General features: G+C 41.2%; 1 protein-coding gene across 14 annotated transcripts in view; it reads left to right on the top strand.

Moving 5' to 3' along the window:
- The window catches only part of LOC143357961 (protein muscleblind), a 420,294-nt gene that overhangs the window by 300,317 nt on the left and 98,038 nt on the right, over nucleotides 1-21,939 (top strand). Inside the window, exon 5 of one of the 14 annotated variants that reach the window (XM_076794721.1) lies at nucleotides 15,073-15,147. The exons of the other annotated variants lie outside the window; for them this stretch is intronic. Within the exon in view, the coding sequence (XP_076650836.1) occupies nucleotides 15,073-15,105 (33 nt within the window). The 3' untranslated portion in view covers nucleotides 15,106-15,147. Of the gene's footprint in view, nucleotides 1-15,072; nucleotides 15,148-21,939 lie in introns of those variants that run through there. 14 annotated transcript variants of the gene reach the window in all.

Raw genomic sequence — 21,939 nt, 5'->3', positions numbered from 1 at the left:
GGAAATGTCATAGAAGCAAATGGAAAATTTCGGAGTGCTACTGAATTTCAAGTACGTATCGCTAACACAGGAACGTATACAGTAACGAGCAAAACTGAGTCTACGCTATTTGAAGCAACATAACTTTTTAAAAATCAGATCGAATGAATGTCGACTTGAATGTTATTGAGAAGTTAGAAGGATTAGTTTATTGGACGAGGTGTAAAAAATTTGAATTGGTCGGAATCGCGAAAAAGAAATAGTAAAAGTTGGTTTTTTCAGCCTTTTTATCTGAGCCTGTATTGGAAATTTATAGAATGTATTTGACTCGCTCGAATAAATTATATCCGAAAAAATGAAAATCGCTGAAAATTGGATGGGAAAAAACGGTGAAAATTTCACCGATATTGATTAATTCGTTTGCGAGTTATAAACGCTTGAAAAATTGCCATTTGTCACGATTTTCGACTTAAATTCGCGCGTTTAATCGAAATCAAGAATTATGAATGAACTTTTATGAAAATGTTTGGTGTTCCGTCGGATACCTGACACCTTCTCTCTTCCAACCCGAATTCGTTGAGATCGTTTCTTTATCTGGCTAGTTGCACGAATTTATTAGGTATCCAGAATTTCGAAAATTACTTCTGGCCCGTTTAAAACAGCCAGGAGTGCGATCTTCAACTTTAGATGTCGCGGTTCGCGATAAGAAGATCGCGGTGGAGTTTCGAGGGGGTGGAAACGTTAAGGGATGGTTAAAGGAAGAGCGTGCCGAGGAGGAGTTGGCCAAGAGGACGCGCAAGCAGGCACCGGTTTCTATCTATGTTAATTACCGGGGTGAACGTAAATCACGATCGCCCAGGTGCTCCGTCGGCAAAGTAGGTGCCTTAGCCCAGGATTCCAAGAACGGACGTGGCCCGCGGGATAAAAGCTGTAATTAATTACGCAATTATCCAGCCCCGTTTAAAGATAAAAACCGTATTTTTCGCTTCGATGCGGATTACCGGACCGCTACAACGCCCTTTTTTCTCTCTTTTACCCTTTTCCTACTTTCTTCTCGTACGTCTTCGCTCCTCCTTGAAATTTTGTCTTCAGAAAAAGTATGGTCTCGTTCGAATTTCTACAAGTTGATCCTCGAATGGATGTACAGACCCGATAATATCGATTCTATACAAACATACAAAGTCAAAGATGATGTAAAATTACACATTTCATTCTAACGGTACTTCTAATTGTTTAATGGTCTTTGGAATGACAAGTAAACTTGAAAGTATCGATGCAGTGAGATGATAAAATCAGCGGAACCGTAACTAATTAGAAATTCTTTTCGTTAGCCAGACTCCTTAGGCCAGCAAACAATAAAATCATACGTGGTTTTATTATTACTAACAAATTTATAAAATTGGTCTCCCGAAGAAATTCATTTCGACGAAACTTGAAGGCTCCATTCAAAATGGTATCCCATTATATTGTTACCTCGGGATTTTTAATAATAAGCATTATAAGCGATCAAGCTCAATTTATTTAAGTCAAAGTGCATCAATTAATTTTATCGTTTATTTGACACACGCCTAGAATTCAACATATATACTTTTAAAAATAATGATATCGTCAAGTTTTCCCCAATTAAAAATCTATTTATTCCGGTTCGAATCTGAATTATTCGAAACGTTATGTATACATGCGCATGCACATAAATAGCTCCTGATTTGATTGGTCGCAGGAATCGTGTCTTACGACTCCCTACTTTTTCTCTGCTCCTTTCTTTTCCTTCATACTTGAAACTCATCCTACTTGCCTAGTTCCGCCGATACTTCTTCCTGTTCGCTTCCACTATCAGCCGAGCCTGGTCCCGCAGGTCTTTTTGTTACACTCGTTTTCCCAGGCATCCCTGATTTAGAGCTCATTTTCGTCGGCCGAAAGCTGTCCCGTTCTCACCCCTGAATCAACTTTGCACCTTCCACAAATCACCGTCGAACTATTACGTTGCTATCTCTCCTTGTCTTCCTTGGACCGATTCGCCTAAGAAGGCGATGAATTCTTCAGGGTAGAAGTCGCGTCGTGGATCATTTCGAACACACTAAAGATCCCCGGATTCTGTTACGCAAGTACCGAAAAGATCGATGACTGACTGCTCTTCTGACTACTTTTCATCCCTTCGTTTATCTTGCACTATGAACGTGTAATGCATACAGACATTGTGTTGCAAATTTGTTCATCTCGGAAATGATCGTGTTTAGGTGCTTAATACTAAATTGGCGGCGCCCTTAAAAAACTCTTAAAATCGTTCAACTTTAAACGCGCATAATTTTTAAACCAGTGAATCCCTTACATTAAAACCTGGATTTTTGGCGTTTTCTCGTCAAGATCTACAGGATTATATTTTAAAAAGTTACAAATTTCTGGGTTGCCAAGGTGAAGTTTCCGCTCGTTACACCGATTATATTAAAAAAAAAAAACATGTCCTGCTCGCGAGAATTTTCTCAATTTATTAAGAATTGACTAAATTTAATCAATTAAGAGAGTGATTAATTACTCATAAAATCAGGAAATTTCGAAGAATTCGTACATTATCGGTGTAGTTACATTGATCTTGAGTCATTGCGGAGATATTACGAGTTGCTGTTGGTTATTGCTTCGCACGTAGATGCTCCCCTAGCCGGTCTCACGTTACGACGTAATATATCGCCGTCTTGGGATCACCGTCGTAATTATCCTCTAATACCAATTCATAAGAGCGTCGGCCATTTTCAAACCCTCGCACGTAATTCTAGGAGAAGCACGAGGATGTACGTTCCACGTTGAGAGCTCACACGCGCACACCCGCTTGTTTCTCTCTCACTCTCTCTTCTCTCTCTCTCTCTCTCTCTCTCTCTCTCTCTCTCTCGATATAGGTATTTCGTTTTACAGGATAAGAGGTCACGAGCCAAGGAGAAAGGACATCTCTCTCGCCTTTTCTCCTGCACAACGAAACGATTATGAACGGAGTAACTACACCCTATTCCGATAATTTTTCAATATTTTATCAACCTCCCCCTTCCCCGGCCTCATCCCAAAAATCTAAATCAAACTCATTTTTTATTAAAGATAGTTAGATCTTAATTCACCCATTTCACCCATTTGCTTCGTAATACTCATACATGTATGTTCCTAGGGGACGCATGTTTGTGGTATCAACATATGAAATAATAATTTCACAGGACACTGCACAGTCTTGTTTATTTAATTTCATTCGTTCATTTACACACTGAATTATGGAATGCAATGAAATTTGTTGTAGGTACATAAATAACAGAGTCCGATTGAGTATGCTGTATTAAATACAAATGATGCCTGGAAAATTACGTAAATAGTAACTCCTGGCCATATATCGACTAAACATCGTATCGCCATAACGTGAACGCTAAATCCATTGAACAGAGCACGATCATGTTCTAATGCTGACAATAAGTGTCAGAAATAAATCTGACCAACAGACTTGAAAACAGTTCGCTGTTATCTTTCAATCTTTCTGGTCTGCTCCGTGTATTTTTCTTTTTCTTTCTTCGGCTTCTTCATTCTTCGTCACGAACGATTCTCATTTCCGCAGGGCTAATCAGCTAAGAAGGACGCGTCGCGATTTCGAAAATGAACGTAACGGGGTCAGTTAACAGGGAGCAGCTACGGTACAGCTGAAGCTGCAAGCCAGCAACGGTAATTCGAGATACCTTTCGGGATTCGGAGAAAAGGAGAATCGAGTCGAGACTCGCCCTACGGCATTTCTGATGCGGCCACCGGTGCAGGCCATGAATCTTTCATGCGTCAATCGTTCTCTTCCCCTCTTCTTTCCGCGTTCGTTTCGATCCCCCTTTGCTCTTCGCTATCCGTAACCTTGGTAAGGTCTTCGAGTCCCTTCCGAGGAATCCCGGCGAGTCAACGCTTCTTCTGGTTATCAGTCAGCAGAATCTGTCAATCGGCGGAGCAAACGTAGTCTACTCCATCTCGGTTGTTCCACCACCGCCATTGCTGTTTTCGCGGCAGCGTAGATATCAGCCCCCCTCGCACGCCTCGATCCACATGGTATACTTCTTTATTCTTTCTGACCTTGATCTCTCGATATGCCCTTACATTCACCCACGAACTGCCACAGGAGATTGGTTGTTAGAGTGAATTCTTTCACAGGCGTCCATTTTGATTGAGACCGTCCCAAGGGTAATTATGAAGTTCCGTTTTCAGTCTCCGTGAACGGATTTTATTGTTTTCTTTCGTCTATCTTGATATCGCTTTCAACACACCGATTTTAATGAAATTTACGTACCTCTATAGTTTTCTCACAAATAATTGACACACGATTTGTCGCCTGCGATGATTCATGTCTAGATGTTGAAGCTGGGGTGAGCATCGAAGGTAGGGATGAAAACCTACTTTTCGGATGTCCTTGGTTAGAAAGTGGAGGTTGTGGAGTACCTAATAAACTTTTCTTAGATTTCGTGTTTTCGAACCGGAAATTTAGTAGCTTCAAATTTCCCAGTTTGAAAACCCACGAAATAAACAAAGTTCGTTGACCTACGTCTTTCAATTCCCAAGACGTCTCAAAAATAAGTTATTCGCCTCTAATTTTGGGGACTGTTTTCAACTTGTTATTTTCGTTGAAATAATCTATCCCGGTGTCCTTGTTATTTTCGTGTTTGATTAGCCACGTGAAAATTAAGATATCCCAACGAAAAGCAACGAGAATAGCCCGGATGAAATTGGAATGCTTTCTCCAGTCCCGATACGAAGACAATATTTCACGCATGACGAATTGCAACTTGGAAATTCCGGGGATGAGCAAACGCATCGTGGTCAGCCGCGCTCGAAAATGAATCCTTGAGGAAGATGTTATATCCGGTTGATCCCGATCCATTCCAGAGGACAAGAGAATGATGTAAGGAGGCACAAGGGGTTGCCGGTGGCTCGGTCTGAAGGAGGAAGGCAGTCTAGAAGAGGATGGCAACGAGGAAGGAGAGGGTTGGCTTTACGGGGATACCGAGTAAATGCCCCATGAATGAACGATGAGCCTTGGGGCCAACGATCCTCCTCCACCTCCTTCATTTCTGCCTCCTTCTGCCATGCCGGGGCCATCCGCGTTGGCCCTCTTTGCGAATTCGAATCGGATTTCGCTAGGCTGGATCCCTTACAATGATCCATGCTTATTTCTTCAAAACTTCTTCCCCGACAATTTATACGGAATTGTTTGCCACGTCGCCTCTTCGTTTAACCCTTGCATTACTGTCCGCGCCTAATCACGCTTCGAAATTTTTACGTTGCTCGAAATGAGCTTAACGCGTCTATAGACGACCGTCAACTGAAGCTTCAGTGTAATACGATTAGTAATACCATTCAGTGTTTTGACCATGTCAACATCTTCTGGAACATTATGCCGTTCGCGGTGTAGGTCACGGTTGAATTTCTACCGTATGCTGTAACTTAGATTATTTTCTAATTACTGTTACTGTACTATATTTGACATTTTCATTACGGGCTGAAATGAAAAAATGTACAAAATGGCCATCTTTACTTTTCCTATGGAACTCCTAGCAATTGCTATTTTTTCCAATTCCTTTTTGCGCGTTCTTTAGTAAACCAATGCTTCGAGTTGCTGCCAAAAGTTAGGTATATTGCTTTGTGGTGCTAGGTATATTTAGAGCGAGCCAGTGGAATCACGATGTTCGCACGCGCTGTTGCTGCGATACCGCTAAATATAAATCTCATTTATTATTGCTACGAGATATTATTAAATCCGTTTATCTCGTTCTCCCGTTCAAACTGAGTTTGAATCTCTTCTCCCAGTCGTTGGTTAAAAAAATAGAGTAACAGACTATAGGAGAAGAACACGAGAGAGAGAGAGAGAGAGGGAGGGAGAGAGGGGAGGGGGTTGAAATGGAAGAGTATGAAGAACAGAGATAGAGAAGCGGAAGGGAAAACCGTTGGAAGAGTGAAGCAAGCCGACGAATTTATTAACTTTAAAAGCTGCCTGCAATACCGCCTTGTTGGAGGCGCTTTCATGGCTTTACGACCTGCCTCCCTCCCCTCCCGCCCCTCCAGTCCCCTCGAACCCCAGCATCCCCACCATGGCCTGTGCCACCCCCCTCCCCCTGTCGCTCTCGTCGAACCGTCATCCGCCTGCACCCCTATCCCGCGGATCCATGATGCTCAACTTATAATTTTCTTTGAAGCTTCGTGGCTTATCGATTGGGCTTTATGATTGGAATTTGTAATAACTTTCGATCCGGGTGCCGTTTCACCGCACGGTGGTCCCGGTTGCACCGACGAGGGGCTGCACTTTCCGGATTTCATATCGGGCCAGTGCTACCGGCTCCCTCCCACTCATTCTTCCTTTCCAACGGAGGTATGAGGATCCAATAATGGAGTCACAAAGATTTAGTTCCTACTTCGGCCCGGGCTTCCTGTGTTTCGCTCGATACCCCGACGGAAGAAGAAAAAGTGGCAATTATCGTCTTATCTCTTTCGGGACTCTGACTAGATTCGATCAGGTTGTCGCGCGGAACACAACCACGGACCTCTCTCTCTCGACAATCTGTCGTTTCGAACTCGCCGAATAACGTTTTCACGTTATCTTTATTCTAATTCATCATTTCCCATCTCTATTTGTAATAATACTGAAGTCTGAATTGGATATACAATTGTCTGTAAACTCTCTTTTACCCGAAGCAAAGGCGTCTTCTCTCGAAGATGTTTTCGAAAGTTCAGAGGAGACCTGATTATTCTGTCTGTACATTGCAAGCACTGCGACTTGTAAGAATCGTATAGATGTATTTGACAATCTCTGGAACGTGACAATTTGTAGGATAACTTTGGTCCAGAAGTCGTATACGCGAATCCACCGAAAGACTAGGGAGAAGATTCGACAAATTTTCTCCCAACAAACGCATCCATATTCCAGCCGGAAGGACCATCAGGTGACCATCCCTTTGTTATACGATTATTGCCCGAATACCCAGCTGAACCTCACCCTTCGCAGTCGTGGGTTGGCGGACTTTAGGAATCGTGTACGAGAGAGAGAGAGCACGTTACACGAACCTAAAACCACTGTTCGTAGCAAAATATTTTAATACGTAGCCTCGAGCTATCTACGATCGACGATTTTGCAAAAATGTATATTGAATACTTGGCTTTTATAAAATATTTAAGAAACTCGGCGCGGCTCGAATGCGATGGTACATGGCTGAAGCAATTTCAGTTTCTACATGCAAACCTTCTGTTGCACGTAGTAGAGAGATAAGACAAAAATAAGAACGATTTTGCTTGTATTGTATCTCTCGTTTGTTTTATTTCTCGCTTGATTCTCCGTACGATACTGCACGGCAATTTATCTAATTAGAAACCACAAATATTATATCCAAGCGGAAGTTCAGTATGAGATAAAATGCATTTGGAGTCTCGGAATGAGTAAAACACGTTTCCACTTCAGTTCGGATTTTATATCGCGGTACGCGAGCAGGAGAACTTGCACAAACACTGGTGAGAATTTGCAATTATCCCGTTTAATCGGTACAGTGTTCGGTTGGGATTTTTATTGCGTTGAAACAGAACGTTGGACGCAACCGAAACAAGCTTCACAAATGTAAAAGATACGAAACGGATTTATTAAACAAGGTTAAATGATTTCCGACATTGTATCGTATAATACACGTGTCTACTCTGGAAATAAAGAATTTTTTCAATTCCATGATCACTATTATTATTTTAAACGAGTATGTACATTTTTGTATGTTTCATTGCGTTCGAATATTCGTGTAAAAAAATTCATGGTAACGTTTTAGAGACAGTTTTAACTCAGCTGCGGAATAAAAGAGGGCATTATAAGTTTCTACGTATATATATATATATATGATGATCAGTAATTTTTTGAAAGTGATGGTCACGATATACGCTTAATTTGGCACATCTATAATATATATGCATTTGCAGATGTGCCAAATTAAGCGTATATCGTGACCATCACTTTCAAAAAATTACTGATCATACGGCGTCCAATATGTCGATCTCCCCACAGAAGAGTAACATCAGGGTATATTTCTGGATGTTTCGTATTACTGGAAACCAGACTCCCTTTAGGAACGTCCTAAATGTCTTGCGCAATAAAAGCTGTAGTCTCATAAAATATCGTCACCAACATTTCTTCTCCCTATCAGTTATCCATCCCTGGTCCCTCGACGGATAGGACGCGGATACATAAAGCGGGTACTACGACGGATTGAAATATAACCTCGAATATTTCCTTACACCGGTGTCCAATACCTATACATATTATACGACACGGTACTTTCTTATGACTAAACTTTAACGGCCGTGGTCCCAAGTAGAACGTTTGATGTAGTACGATCGAACCGTTCGTTTAAATTTATTAAAATATACTCTCGTCCGGTTATAAAAGCACTTCTCCCATTCTGGTTTTTGGCTACATCTTCATATGCACATATCATATCTTCATATAGGCATATCTTGATATTTACGTAGTTTTCATATGTGCAATAACCCATTATTATAATATGCATTTGTCCATGTTCAACTACGTTTTTAACGTTTAAACTTAATTATTTTACTTTTCATTACGGGAGTGAAGCGTATTTGAAGCCCCCGCAGGATATACGCGGTAGTGGGGATAATTCCGCGACATTTATCGACCATGCCTCGGCGACATATATAGAAAATTCACTGTATTGTCATAGAAACTTAGTTCCTGTTCATCTTTGTGCTTTCTTGAGGAGTTATCGATAAGAACTCTGCATTTGCAGGAAGATCCGCAGCCAATTAACAAGCAGACGAATTTCAATTAATATTTCTCAAAATTCTATCCTCCTCCTGCGGACGGAAAAACAAAGGTACTATCTTCTGTAAGGGACGTGTCGCTCGATTAATTTGTCGAATTATGATTGCCCCATCGTGTCAACGCTACGAGCGATTATTGTTACGATATCGTCCAAGTCTTTCGAGTGTTTATTCTGCGCAAGGTATCGCGGGAAGAGATTCAATTAGGCCAGACCATTGAAATATCACGTAATCCCGTCTTCGGTAGGAACCGGTACGAAAGTTTTCAAGGGTTTTCGTGGCAGTTAACCGGGGAAATAAGGGAAACCGAACGAACGAACGAACGAACGATTCCGCTGGTACAGCTGCCACTAAAGAAACGGAATCAAACTTAATTTTGCACAGACACCTGACTGCCGTAGGCCGTGCGAGTATCTCCGGCGAACCTTAACTCGCCCACCCACGTAACTGCCCGTGAAATATCATTCCGCAATTTCGTTTAATTAAAATCTGATTCAAAGTTCGCGAACGACCGCACGTCCCGGATAATACCGGTTACGCCGGCTGCGGTTAATGCATCAGTCGAAGAGTTCTGCTTCTCTCTCTCTCTCTCTCTCTCTCTCTCTCTCTCTCTCTCTCCCTCTCATACACACACGAGCGCGCAGACTTCTTCTCTCTTCTTCATTTTCTTTTTCTTCTTCACTCTCTTCTTTTCCAACCAACTTTTATTACTTCCTGTTTTTCAATTCTTCTTCAAGTTTTAAATGCAATTTTTCGTTTTCCTAATTTCACTGTTTTCCGCTTTGCACACGATTATATTGTTCGGTTTAGTGGAAAACCCGTTGCGCTGGAATAAAAATAGATGAACAACGCGAAAAAATATAACACTCGTGTGGCGAGCATTGTTCTGTTCAATATTGCTGCTGGTTCAGAGCAATCAACGCTCCAGTTCGAAACGAATGTGTGATATCTACGTTCTGTTTTTGATGTCGAGAGTCTCGCAATGCTTACAATTTACAATACACAATAAGCACGGTATTAACCCTTTGCACTCGGCGCTATTTTCATTCTAAAACTAAATTTTTCTTCCGTCTTAGAACGTTTTCATTCTATTCATAGGAAACTGATCCGATTTCCACATATAATATTTAAATGTTTAGTAATCTATTGAATAAAAATTTTGTAATGTAACGAATATTGTGTAATATTTTATGTAATTCCTTCGAAATAATGCCACAATAATTTTTAGTGGTGCTTCAGAGTCACCACCCGAGTGCAAGGGGTTAAATATTTCCAGTGATGTATAATGCAATTTCTAATAACAGAAAAATCGATAATTAAATCGTGAACGGGATGGTAGAACAAGCGGGTAAAAGAACCCCTAAAAAGTGACCGCGTGTATCCAAAGCCGTGGATTAAGTAGCCGTTCGAGCGGATAACGATTCGGTTCAATCGTTCATGTAATATTCCGTAATATCGTTTCACAAATCCGATTGAAAGTTTTCGAGGCAACTCGAAACGAGAAGTTACAATGGAAATTATGGCCGGCGCACAGCTCACCGCCGCCGCAGCTGCAAGGGAAACACGGTGAATCAAACTTAATAATGCCGCCGAAACACCTGTTTGCCCGGTCCGCGCTTCTCCGGATTTTCGTTCGCCTTTATGCTGCGAAGTTACTCGTAAAACGTTATTAACTAACCTGATTTTATTAAACTGCCAACACTTATTGTTTATCATCGAGCAAAAGATTCTCTTTATTCCGGTCCTAAAAAGAGCCGTCTCACGATCAATTTCATGGTCAATAACTTCATAAGATTCACGCGCTTCCTACAGAAGATCAAATTAGTTTAATACATTATCTACTTGTTCCGTAGAACACTTGGGCCGAAGTACCGAAAATCGGTCGAATCGGTTTCAGCTTGAATTTTGCACGTAGCCTCATTTTGCATTGAAAACTTGTTTCCCGAAAGGATTTTTGACGACTTAAAAAAAAATTTTATCATATTCGCATCGTTTTCTACCTTACCGACGAATTTTGGTTACGTCTGACGGATGACGCATCTTTATCGCGTTCAGTTTGAATATTTTTGAGCAGCTTATGCATACAAACGAGTTTCCGCGAATACAAGGTAATTATAGCGTACATTTTGGTGGGACTTTATTAAACATGAAAGTAGGAAATCTGTCCGGGAAACGGGGTAGTTTCTGGGTATCGGGCTGAACCATCCCCTTTTTCCCGCAGTGGCAGGCTTCTCCGTAATTTTCATTGTGACCCTTCGGTGAAACGGTGGATCCACACGGACGCTAGACGTCGGGTCGCGTCGCGTCGGTCCAACGCTGTCGTACTAATGGTCTCACGAGCCAGACTTCGTAACCCTTCGAGAAAAGGGAAGGGGTAGGGTGAAAGAGAATGAAAAAAAAAGAAGAAGGAGGAGGAAAGGGAGAAGGAAGAAACGGTTTTACGAGGCTGAGAATGTTTTATTCATGCCGCGTACAGAGTCCCACCCGTTTCACTAAACGCGCATACCGTCAACGTCGTATCAAGCTTCAACTATAAGCCCGGCTGAACTAGAGTTTTCCAAAATGCGCCGGGCATGTGAAACTAAGGGGGTTGCGGAACCTTTAGCGGGTGGCTTCTGACCCCTTCGGCGTGTATCTTCCTCACGTTTCGCCTCCGACACTGTCTTACGAGCTTCCTGCCGTTCGACGTCCACCGAATACGCTCTTTTATTTGCGTTATCCGTGTTAGCAGGACAGGGGGTGAGTTTTCTCGCGTTTCTTTTTTCTCCTATATTTTGAATAACTCGAAACTAGACGTCTCTAGTTCAATAGACGCGAGAACGAAAATTACAGTTGTCGTCGATTTGACCAGTAACATTTAACACAGTGTAACGTGAGTAAAAATTGCGGCAACAAAAAACAATTAGATCAATTGCAAGAACGAAAAATAAACTCTTTTTTGGGGAACTTTGTTAGGATTAATGATTTTATTACATTTTTAAAGTAATTGAAGAAAGAAAGCATTTTAAATGTCCATCTAAAGATATATTATGTTAATAATTACAAAACTATAAGAAAAAATATTTTATTTAGTAAACTCGACGTAAATGTAATGAACAAAAAGATTAATTTGTTTGGCATTATGACTTGCGCCACTTTCATAATCATCTGAAGGTATACGAGTCTTTTTAAATTAATAGTCGAAGAATTTGAAAGAAACATGTGTAAAAAACTGTTCGAATGGGAGTTTTAATGAATTCGTTACGTTTCCACGCCTCAGTCGTGGTTCATTTCACCGAACAACTGATATTTGCAATTTAATCTTTCAGTTTGAATTTCGTACAGATTTTGCACGCGCTGAATACGAATCTGTTGTTTCGTTATTTCTCACGTGCAGTTTTCAATATAGCTACAAGTCGTGTTTTGTTTTTAATATAAAAACGAAACAATTTGGCAAAACACACGATGCTGGCAATGGTGCTCGACACTCGGTGCCTCTATTGCGCTGAGCAGCTCGAGAGACGACCACCGCGCGTGGTCCGGATGAAAAAATATAGTGACATTTTTCAATAACTTTCAGTCGGTAAGAGCTATTGACACGAAGCTTGGTTAGGAGAAGATTAAACGAACAAATTCAAACAATATTAGTGTGGCAACATTGAAGCATTGGAAGAATTTAAAACTATTGTTTTCAATAAATGAAGATTATGCATAAAGATCCGGAATTTAGTTATCATTGATAAATATTTCGATTTGTGTAGTTGTTAATTCTAGAGCTTCTGGATATAACTTCTCAACTTTCAGCACATTTACCACAAAGTACGGAACAGCTTCACTATTGAAGATTACTATTTTTATTTAATATTCATTTTTTTTAACTTCGTATGTGCCCCCACTTTGAAAAATTTGAAAAAATTATATGTCAACAATCATAACGAGATGCTAAAACCGTAAACATATAAACTAAGTATCCCATGACTTCTACAAGAAATCGGCATTTCAAAACTTTGTTTATTTTTTAAAATTCGATTTTGAAGCTAACAATTCTGAAAAAATTCATAGTTGTGCATTCTATAGCTGAAGTATGTCAGTTTAAAGATCCGTTGGGTTCGCGTGTTTTAGTATATACAGGAAGTAGAATTGGTTAGTCATGATCAGACGCGTCAGACAATTCCTATCGAAAAATGAACATTCAAAGTCGATTCTCTCGAGAACGAAGCCTCAAATGAAAAAATGTTGTTCCTTATTCCGGATTTGTATCTAATTGTACATAATATTGCAAATAGTATGTGCAGTATACAATATAGTATATTAGAAATAATCACTGAAAAGATACCCCCCAAAGATTAACCCCGTATACCTAATTTCACTTAGACTACAACATATTTAATTTATATTATGAAAAACCTCAATACGTAGAGTCATTTGAACGAAACAATCAAGGAGGAAACTCATGACGCAATTAACAGAGTGCAACTTTAAACGAGAAGCAACGAGGTTTTCCGTTGACGTGCCACAGATATTTCTGAAAATGTTTCTGATATGTAAATTTGCTGATAACATCCGTCTAGCGTGAATATTAAACTTACCCATTGCTCAAAACGCCACGACGCGACGTCATTCGTCATTCGTCCGGACATCCGGTGTCTGCTTTCTGCATCGTATAATTCTATTGCACATTCCGAAATTACTTGCGATTGAAATATTTTAAATTACATGGAACTAAATGAAAGATCGTTTCCCGCGAACTAAAATCGAAAACGTTATAGGACAAACAATAAAACAATGGTTAAAAGAACTATAGTCGAAGATAAAAATCTCATTGAACTATAAACTACTAGCGAAACATTCGAATGCCCTCGTATAATGCAACGAGTTTGAATCATTATTCGGTCAAAATGGAAATAAAATTTGGAACGGAAATTTTCGAAATTTATTACTGAAGTTGCTTTAATAAAAATTTTGGCATTATTGATGACTGTACGGTAAATCAGTGAAATAAGTAAAATAACTACGGGTCCAAAAGTTAATGTCGACTCTGACTCGACATAGGACCGGAAAGAGTTGAACAATGAGAAATGAAAAGAAAATTGGGTATTTGGACCCGAGCTAATCGTGTGAAAATGATCAGTAATTTAATCAGTTCTCGTAGAAACGTTATTAGTTTCTAAAAGAATGTGTCCCAACTTCTTCGGATTAATATTCATGAGCGTGAACACACATGGGATCCCTCCCACCGCCACAAATAGATCCAGGATGCCGGGGATGGACGGGAATAATCACGCGACTATTAGGGCGACATCGCCACTACTAACCAAAACGGATTTAAAATTCCATGAATGAACCATTTGCCCTCACATTATGAGATCATTTATCTCTCGTACCAGACCACGGACCGCAAACACGGTTAAATCCAAAACCGATTTTAAACGGCAAGAAATGGAATTCCCGGATACGGGGGATGTACATAAATCTCTTCTCATCGCGGTGTAAACCCGCAAATAATTAATTAGTAATACGAGAAAGGTTCGCTAACGGTCGGTTGGTTTCGGTGCTTTCTGTGCCGGCTCCCGAGCCTTGATATCAGAGTTTGAAATTGGAGTACCTAACACACCCTCCGCTTTCCCTTCCCTTCCCCTTCTCGCCGACCCTTTTGCAGCTCCTGCAGCTCCTGCAGCTCCTGCAGCTCCTGCAGATCCTGCAGCTCCTGCCACCCATTTTCGGATGAGGCACGCGAGGTGTCGTCGGTTAGGTATCCTCGCTCACCTCATTATACTAATTATTTAAATCCCCTAACGGCACATTATATTAATCCCCGGTGCACTTAGTTACGTCCGGCAGGTATGAATCATCGTTACGTCGTGTCGCTCGTTAAGAAAGTAAGGAAAGTCGCGCGCGCAGATGCACGGTCGCGATTCCTCGAGACAAGCCATTCATACGACCGGCTTCTCGAACAACACATTCTACCCGGAGAAATAATTATTTTAGTTCGCCGGTTCGGGGAATCGTAATTATTCTTGAACCGCGAAATGAGTTCTTAGTTTCGAATTGTGTAGAAGATTGTCAGGAGATCTTTGCTCGTCTCGTGTGCAGAGTAATTGGCGGCACTTGATAAATTCTCAAGCTCGCCGATTTTTCTGTGATACATATACCGGGTGGTTCAGCAAATATTACCTCCTCGATTTTCGTCATTATTATCATTCGCAGCGAAGAATGTTTGTATACTATATATGTCGCCTAAATCTAATGACTAAACATGGTGTCCTTCATTCAAATCTAACACACAATTTCCTTCTGTTTCAGGTAAGATCATGGTTTCAATGTCACCCTATTTAATGGCGAAGGAAGATGCACAGCCGAATCCTATGCGAAGGTAAACTCTGACTATTACTCAAGCCTGCTACATTAAGCGAGCGTCTGAGTCTATTGTGCAAAGTGGCGTAAAATTAAATACAGTGTCTACTCGATGTATGTCCAAAACACGGGTCTGGCCGGTGACATATATCGGCTAGAAGATACTATTGCTTGATACACTGCCTGCATGGTGGTGATAGGGAAAAAAGTGGGAGTAGTGGGGATAGTTCTGGGACTTTTATCTGCTAGATATCTGGGACATATAACGAGTAAAGACTGTACGGAGTTTGAAAATGAAATTACCCTCGTGCACTTCCTCCACCGAACAGTCCAAGCACGAATTTCTCGGAACGTGATAAAATTGACTCATATCAGGTTCGCGTTCGCGTATTACATGTAGCCCACTAAATTAGGGTGGGTTCGCCAAGGCCGAAGGGAGGATGAAGAGGATGGCGACAGTGCCATCCCGTTTCCCTGTCAGATATTCGGACTGTGTTCGTTAATTACCGCGAAGCAACGATGGCGTAAGTAATAATAGTTTCACGACTACGTGGATAGAGGGCAACAATAGCGAAGTTAATTAGCCCGGCTGTCATTCCCCGGGTGAAATAGCTAAAAACTCGCCAGCGATAAATCATTTCACGCGACCCGGTAAAAAAGCTACCAATTCGTGCGTTTCTCCGACTAACAAGCCGCAGTGACCTCTCGTATAATTGACCGACCATTATATTGCCACTCTGACTTACGTGACACGACCCTAGGAAAAGTTCGTCAATGAATTTCATGCGGCGAATATTATAATGCATACAGTCGGTGTACAAAGTATTTGTACACTCTTTAAAGACAAATAACTTTTTAAAAATTGGGGCAAACGGCTTGAATCTTTTGGAGATGTTAATTTACCAAGATTAATTTACCAAGTAATGCATAAATCATGTTTTTTAAACATTGGTATTGGTCGTAATTGCGAAGAAAAAAGTAGAGGTTAAAAGTCAATCACCGTGCCAATATTAATTATACTTATTTTTGAAGCATAATGAATATACGATTTTAATGGGGAAAAATTTAACATCCCTTTTATACTATTCATTATGCTTTAAAAATAAATATAATTAATATAGGCACAGTAATTGGGCCTCTTACAATTGGTTTGAAAATGTGTGTTCCAAGTTCTAACATTGTCGCAAAGAAAGGTACCAATAGCGATGATGCTATCCAAATAAAACCGATGTGCATCTGTTGGATGATGTTAATTTGATGTACCCCCCTTCGTAATGACCGCGCTTTATCGATTTCGCTATAATCAGTCACCATCGCGACGACCATGTCAACAGACAACAGCCGTACCTTGGCTGAATTTTGTTTACGGCGAGAGAAAGCCAGGGAATAATAATGTAAGTGTCATCAACGTCTTCTGGAATGAAATTTCTAGGCGGGAGGAGAACGTCAAAGCCACAGGCTCGGGGTAAATGAGCCACGTCGATGCGGAAACTTTTGATCGTCACACCTGCGAGGGTAAACCCGCGTCCTAGCCAACCATTAAGTATTCTCCAAGTGTTCCCGTACAAAGGAACCAGACCCAATTTTCCCCTGATGCCCGGCGTGTTCTCTTTTGTACTTCGAGGCGGGAACCTTCAAGTTAAGGTCTTTCTAAAGGCGCGAACGTTATTAACACTGAGACAGGGTGACTGTACCTGACCTGTTTGGCATCCAAGTCTGTCGAGTTTGTCTGCGGAATCTGCAATGTAGCATACTCTGCACCTAGTTCCAGAAAAATCACGTTTCTTATCATTCCATCGCCATAGAATGATTTATTACATTGGGAGGGGGGCAGAAAGGAATAATTACAATTTGACAAATTATTCGAGAAATTTATTTAATGGAAGTCAAATTCTTAAGAGTGCTTGTATCATGTGCTCACTATTATTAGTCCTACCATATTATTTTTTTTTTCAAAATAATAAAAATTTAATTATACCGACACAATGTGTCACTGTGTTGTACAATCTCTTAAATAGTCACTTGCTCTTCTTGTTTGTTTATTTCTGTTTGATTCACTGACATAATTTTGACACAACTTGTCAAAAATGCCCCCAAGCCAAACTGAATTTGCAATAGCCATTTCATAGCTTGTCCAATGAAAATACTTCGTGCGAATTTTCAACCCCTCGACATGGAGGGTAGTAATGGGGTGACAAAGGAAATGAGGTTTTTCCAAAAATTGGCACAAAGTACTTTTGACCTCCTTATACACCGTTTCCTCATTATTTCAGCCGCCAAAATTAACTGAAAAATTGATGCGGTATTTTCTCGTAGCATGAGCACCATTATGGACACGGTTCACCGCGGTCGCGCCACTTTCGTTATTAATCGCGTGTTAACGTAAATTTTGGTAATAGAGTAGTTAATCATAGCAATTATTGCTACTTTTCCCGTTAATTGCATATCGGGCAATCTTGAACGCGGCTTGCCTGTAGAAACAATATGCTGACACTAATAAGCGTTCTATTACGGCGCGAGGATAATCCAAAATTCTCCGGATAATATTCGAACCACAATTTCATTTTCTATTAACCCGCAGCCTATAGAGATCGATTATTACGTTATCATCGATACTATTATCGCTTTGACGACAGATGGGTCTATACATTTTCGCAATTAAACCCGGTGTGTTCAATTAAATCAAGTGCAGTGCGAACCTTAGCTGCTTGATCGTTTCCAAAATGGGATAGCACGACCAACGTTTCCATAAAAATGTTTTCTAGACTGGACGACTCAGGAAGTTGCTTTTATTATTTTATTTTTATCATTACAATCCTAGAAATTAGAGAGAGAAAGAGAGAGAGAGGGAGGCGAAATTAGCCGATAATGAGTTTTAGGATGAGATGAAATGAATAGCCACCTAGCAGCCTGTACTGATTTTATTTTCCATGAAATTGTCTGTAGATGCGTTTCAACTTTAGTTAACATTCTAAAATACTTAAACTGCGGTTCGTTTGGTATGACCAATGTCATTAAAAGTTGTTCGAACATTCATCGCGGAATTGCAACGTTCTGCATACCTAATATACGCAATGGAATTAAAAATCAGAAACTCGATACTCACGTGATTTCCTTGTGACAAAATCAACGAGTAAAAAGAAAATAACAAAACTGCCATGAAATATTGAACATGTGTTTTTAGAAGCACATAATAATTGTTGAAATTAATTTTCATCTTCGCAGGTTCATGATTCTATATGCAGAAACAAGTTGGAAAACAAAGGAATAACATTTTTTCGTTTGATGCTGCACTTTCGAGTAAATCGAGTTTGATAGGAATCCAAAGTGTTGTCAAAGTGTTTCCTCATTGCATTTCTCATGTTTAAATTATGGGACGGAACGTTTTAATTTGAAGGCGACGAACAATAAAACAATTCTTATTGCATGTCAGATTAATTTTAGCAGATTCTAGATATTTTAATATGTTCATATCAATACGTCACAAATAATAAAGAGACAACTATGGCTACATATGGAAATATTCCAAATTCTCATTATGGTAATAATCATTATAGTACAAAAGTACTGATAAGAGTATAATCAAGTGTAATAAATTAGGTAATGAAATTACAAAGAATGTTACATTCACGCAACGTTACTGTGCACTTTAACTATGAAATGCACCAAAGTATATACTTTTTACAAAATGAAACAGTTTCCGCATTAAATTCGGCAGTTTTCTGTTATTGAACGTAACAAAGGCATTTCCATTCGTTTCCGTCCAGACCAAAGGACGGTTCATTCGAGAATTCTGTCTCCTATGTCTACAATGACCGGTGAAAATTCTAATTCCGCGGTTGTATTGCCCGTTACATTCGTCTAGAACGTCGGGAATTGCCTTTGAAATTCAATTGTTCCGCTCGAGTATTGTACCGCGACCCGCGACACTTAATGTAGCCGCATACGCGTGCGGCTAATTCAGTTTTTCCGAATTTACTGGATGGCGGAAAGGAGTGGTTTATTTGTCGGGAGTGGCGGCGCGGCGGCATTGCTTCGAACTGGCTCCATTCCCTGCCGGCATCATACTTTCTCGCACGGAAATACGGGAAGGAGACAAGCGAAAGCCCGCGGATTTCAGTTCGGGAAAACTTTTCTCACCTGTCGCCATACTTTATTCAGCCGACAGCAGCGTTTCATGACGACCATAAGGAAATAAGCGCAGTTCGGGAAAGAGGTTACGGCGAGGCTCGAAGGGAGGAGAAGGAGGGGCTGAGAAGAGAAAAAGCGTGTGCATCGTGAGGGTTAAAGGTGGCGGGGCTTTTCACGAGTCGAAAGTCGTTCTCTGCCGCGGCAAGCCAGCCATCGTCTTGCTGGAATTCCAGAATAAACAAAAATGAATCCTGCAACCCCAAGCTGCTGCTTTATATCCCGCGGGCGGATGGCTGACGTGGAAAAGAATCCAGAAACACGAACAAGCTCGTAAATCAAATGTGTCTGCACTTCGTATATACGAGAGTCGAATCCGTAAACCTTTGCGCCCCTTTAATCCCACATCCATTATTGGTACGTCGCGAATAAGAGGGTGCTTTCTTCACCGGCACGAACGGCAAGAGGCATTACCGACGGGATCGGCAGTCAGACGTCTTTGGTAGGCGGCCGAGCGACGGGGGGTGGAAAGGGGTTGCCCGCGACCACGCATTATTTCCTGTCGTGGCATTCGATGTAGATAGCCCCGGGCATTCCAAACGTTTGATTGAAAATTTCTTGAGACTCAGGAATGGTATGTGTGCAATGGGCTCCGATAGCACGACCTCGCGGCAGGGATCCATCCCCTACCGCCTCATACCCATATTCCAAAAAAGGATAGATATCGAACCGATCGATCTATTTAACATCCAGTACTCTTCCATCCTCCAGTTTATAGGAAAACTAGATTTTATTCCCGTGATTTCCGGCCTGCGGCTGATTTATCTTTGCCTGTAGAATCACTCGGTTGTACCACGATTTTCGGTACACCCTGTATATCCTGATAAATCCCTTGAACAGAACTAGAAAGCATATGTGTGAAACGCAAAATTCCAAGAAAAAATTCAGTGTTAATAACAATTGAAAGCGGCAGAAAGTGTAGACGCGAAAAAGTAGGAATGCGTGCGAGACAAAGAGAGTGTGTGTGTGTGTGTAAGGAGAGAAAGGGAGGGAGAGAATATGGTGCGCACATGTGCCTACATGCGGCGCGAGAAAAACGGAAAGGGGTTGCTTTTGCGAGCAAGCGGCTGCGTAAGGGTGCAATCAACAACAGAAACGTTTTAACCAATTATATTTTCGTTAGACAGATTTAGTGTTCTTGATCACCAGTTTCACTTCAAAGGATTTCAAAGGTTTCACAAAGGAGAGTGCGTACCAGCTATCGAATGTTTTTTGAACCTAAAGGGAAGTCGATAAGGTAGAGATCCGTTTTTCTCTCTGGGATTAAAAATGAAGAACAAGAGATATTCTAACGAGGTGCAACGATCCCTGCGACTCCTATCGAACGAAAATAACATTAATTGGAGTAGTCGTGCCCACGTGCCACAACGGAAATCAATCGTGACGGTAGAAGTAGCACGCGACTGGTACGGTACCAGCTGCATTGATACAGAGAGAAGGAAACTTTCGGATAGGCATTGGTTTCGTAAAACTGTGAAAGGGTTCGGGAGTATCGAGCCACCCCCTTATTCGCGTCCGTACCACGGGGGTCTGTACTCCGCAGGGGTGAACGGTAATTTCGTTAGCCGGCGAATTTTCTAAACGATTCCGAACTCGCTCAACTTCTCGCCCGGCACTCCCCCGGTATCAATCACTTCGTTCCGTTTTGTCTACCCTTGGTGTTGGACGATTCGCAAGTTTTGTACCTCCGGAAACTTGCCGATTCCCACGCTGTGAATCGAGTGATTAACCGTCAACGATTAAGATCGCGTTCGGCTTCGATTTAATTCCCATCCGGTTTGAACTTTTTGCTGATAATTAATCCCTCCCCACCACAGCCGCGTCCTCTTCCTTTTCCTCCTCCTCTGTCTCTCCCCTCTCCGCCCTGCACCGTGCATCTTCGAATCGCGTAAATTTCCTTGGCGTGAGACGGAAACGTGTTTCTTCCGCGAATTTCCAGCACACGTTCAATGCCGCATAAAGTCTTGCCCGAAGAATTTCTTTCTCAACTTGTCTTTTTGCGAATTTTATGGACCACGCGTTTCCCATGGTACCTTGTGCGCGTCCTTGATAATTCACAGCGTTTACTCGATGCATTTCACTCATTTTCCTTTCGCTGCATAGATCTGTGCTTCTAGGGACGGCTAAATTAGAAAGGGAATAACTGCAATGATAATACAAATTTTGACTAGAACAAGTCCAGCAAGGTAAAGGGAGTTTTCAAGATTTGAATGGAGAACATTAACATTTGCAAATATGCGACAAATGCTCATTGCGCTCGTAAGTAACCCGTTCATTGTACCGGGTGAACCGGGAATCGTCACCAGTAGAGATTACTACTCTGTTATTAGCTGGCCGATCGAAAATGTTTTTATCGGATATAGCATGGTTTCGAGAGAGCTATCACGTTGCGCAAATACTGTACAATACTTTGCTATTTTTTTGGGGGGGGGAAAGGGGGAATTATTGAACTCTATTAGTCATGTTGCAGCTATGAAAGGGGATTTCGAAGATTTGCTTAGTACATTTTTCGTCACTGTTTCTTCTCTCACCTGGATTCTAGAGTATCTTTATCCTTAATTCGTTGCGTGGTTTGTTAGAGTTCGTCTTGTTTTTTCTCTCGTTCGTTGCATCTGCCGTTTCCTCTAC

Source organism: Halictus rubicundus, chromosome 10 (genome assembly GCF_050948215.1).
Source record: "Halictus rubicundus isolate RS-2024b chromosome 10, iyHalRubi1_principal, whole genome shotgun sequence".
NCBI classification, from domain to species: Eukaryota; Metazoa; Arthropoda; class Insecta; order Hymenoptera; family Halictidae; genus Halictus; species Halictus rubicundus.
This window is presented reverse-complemented; position numbering and strand designations above follow the sequence as displayed.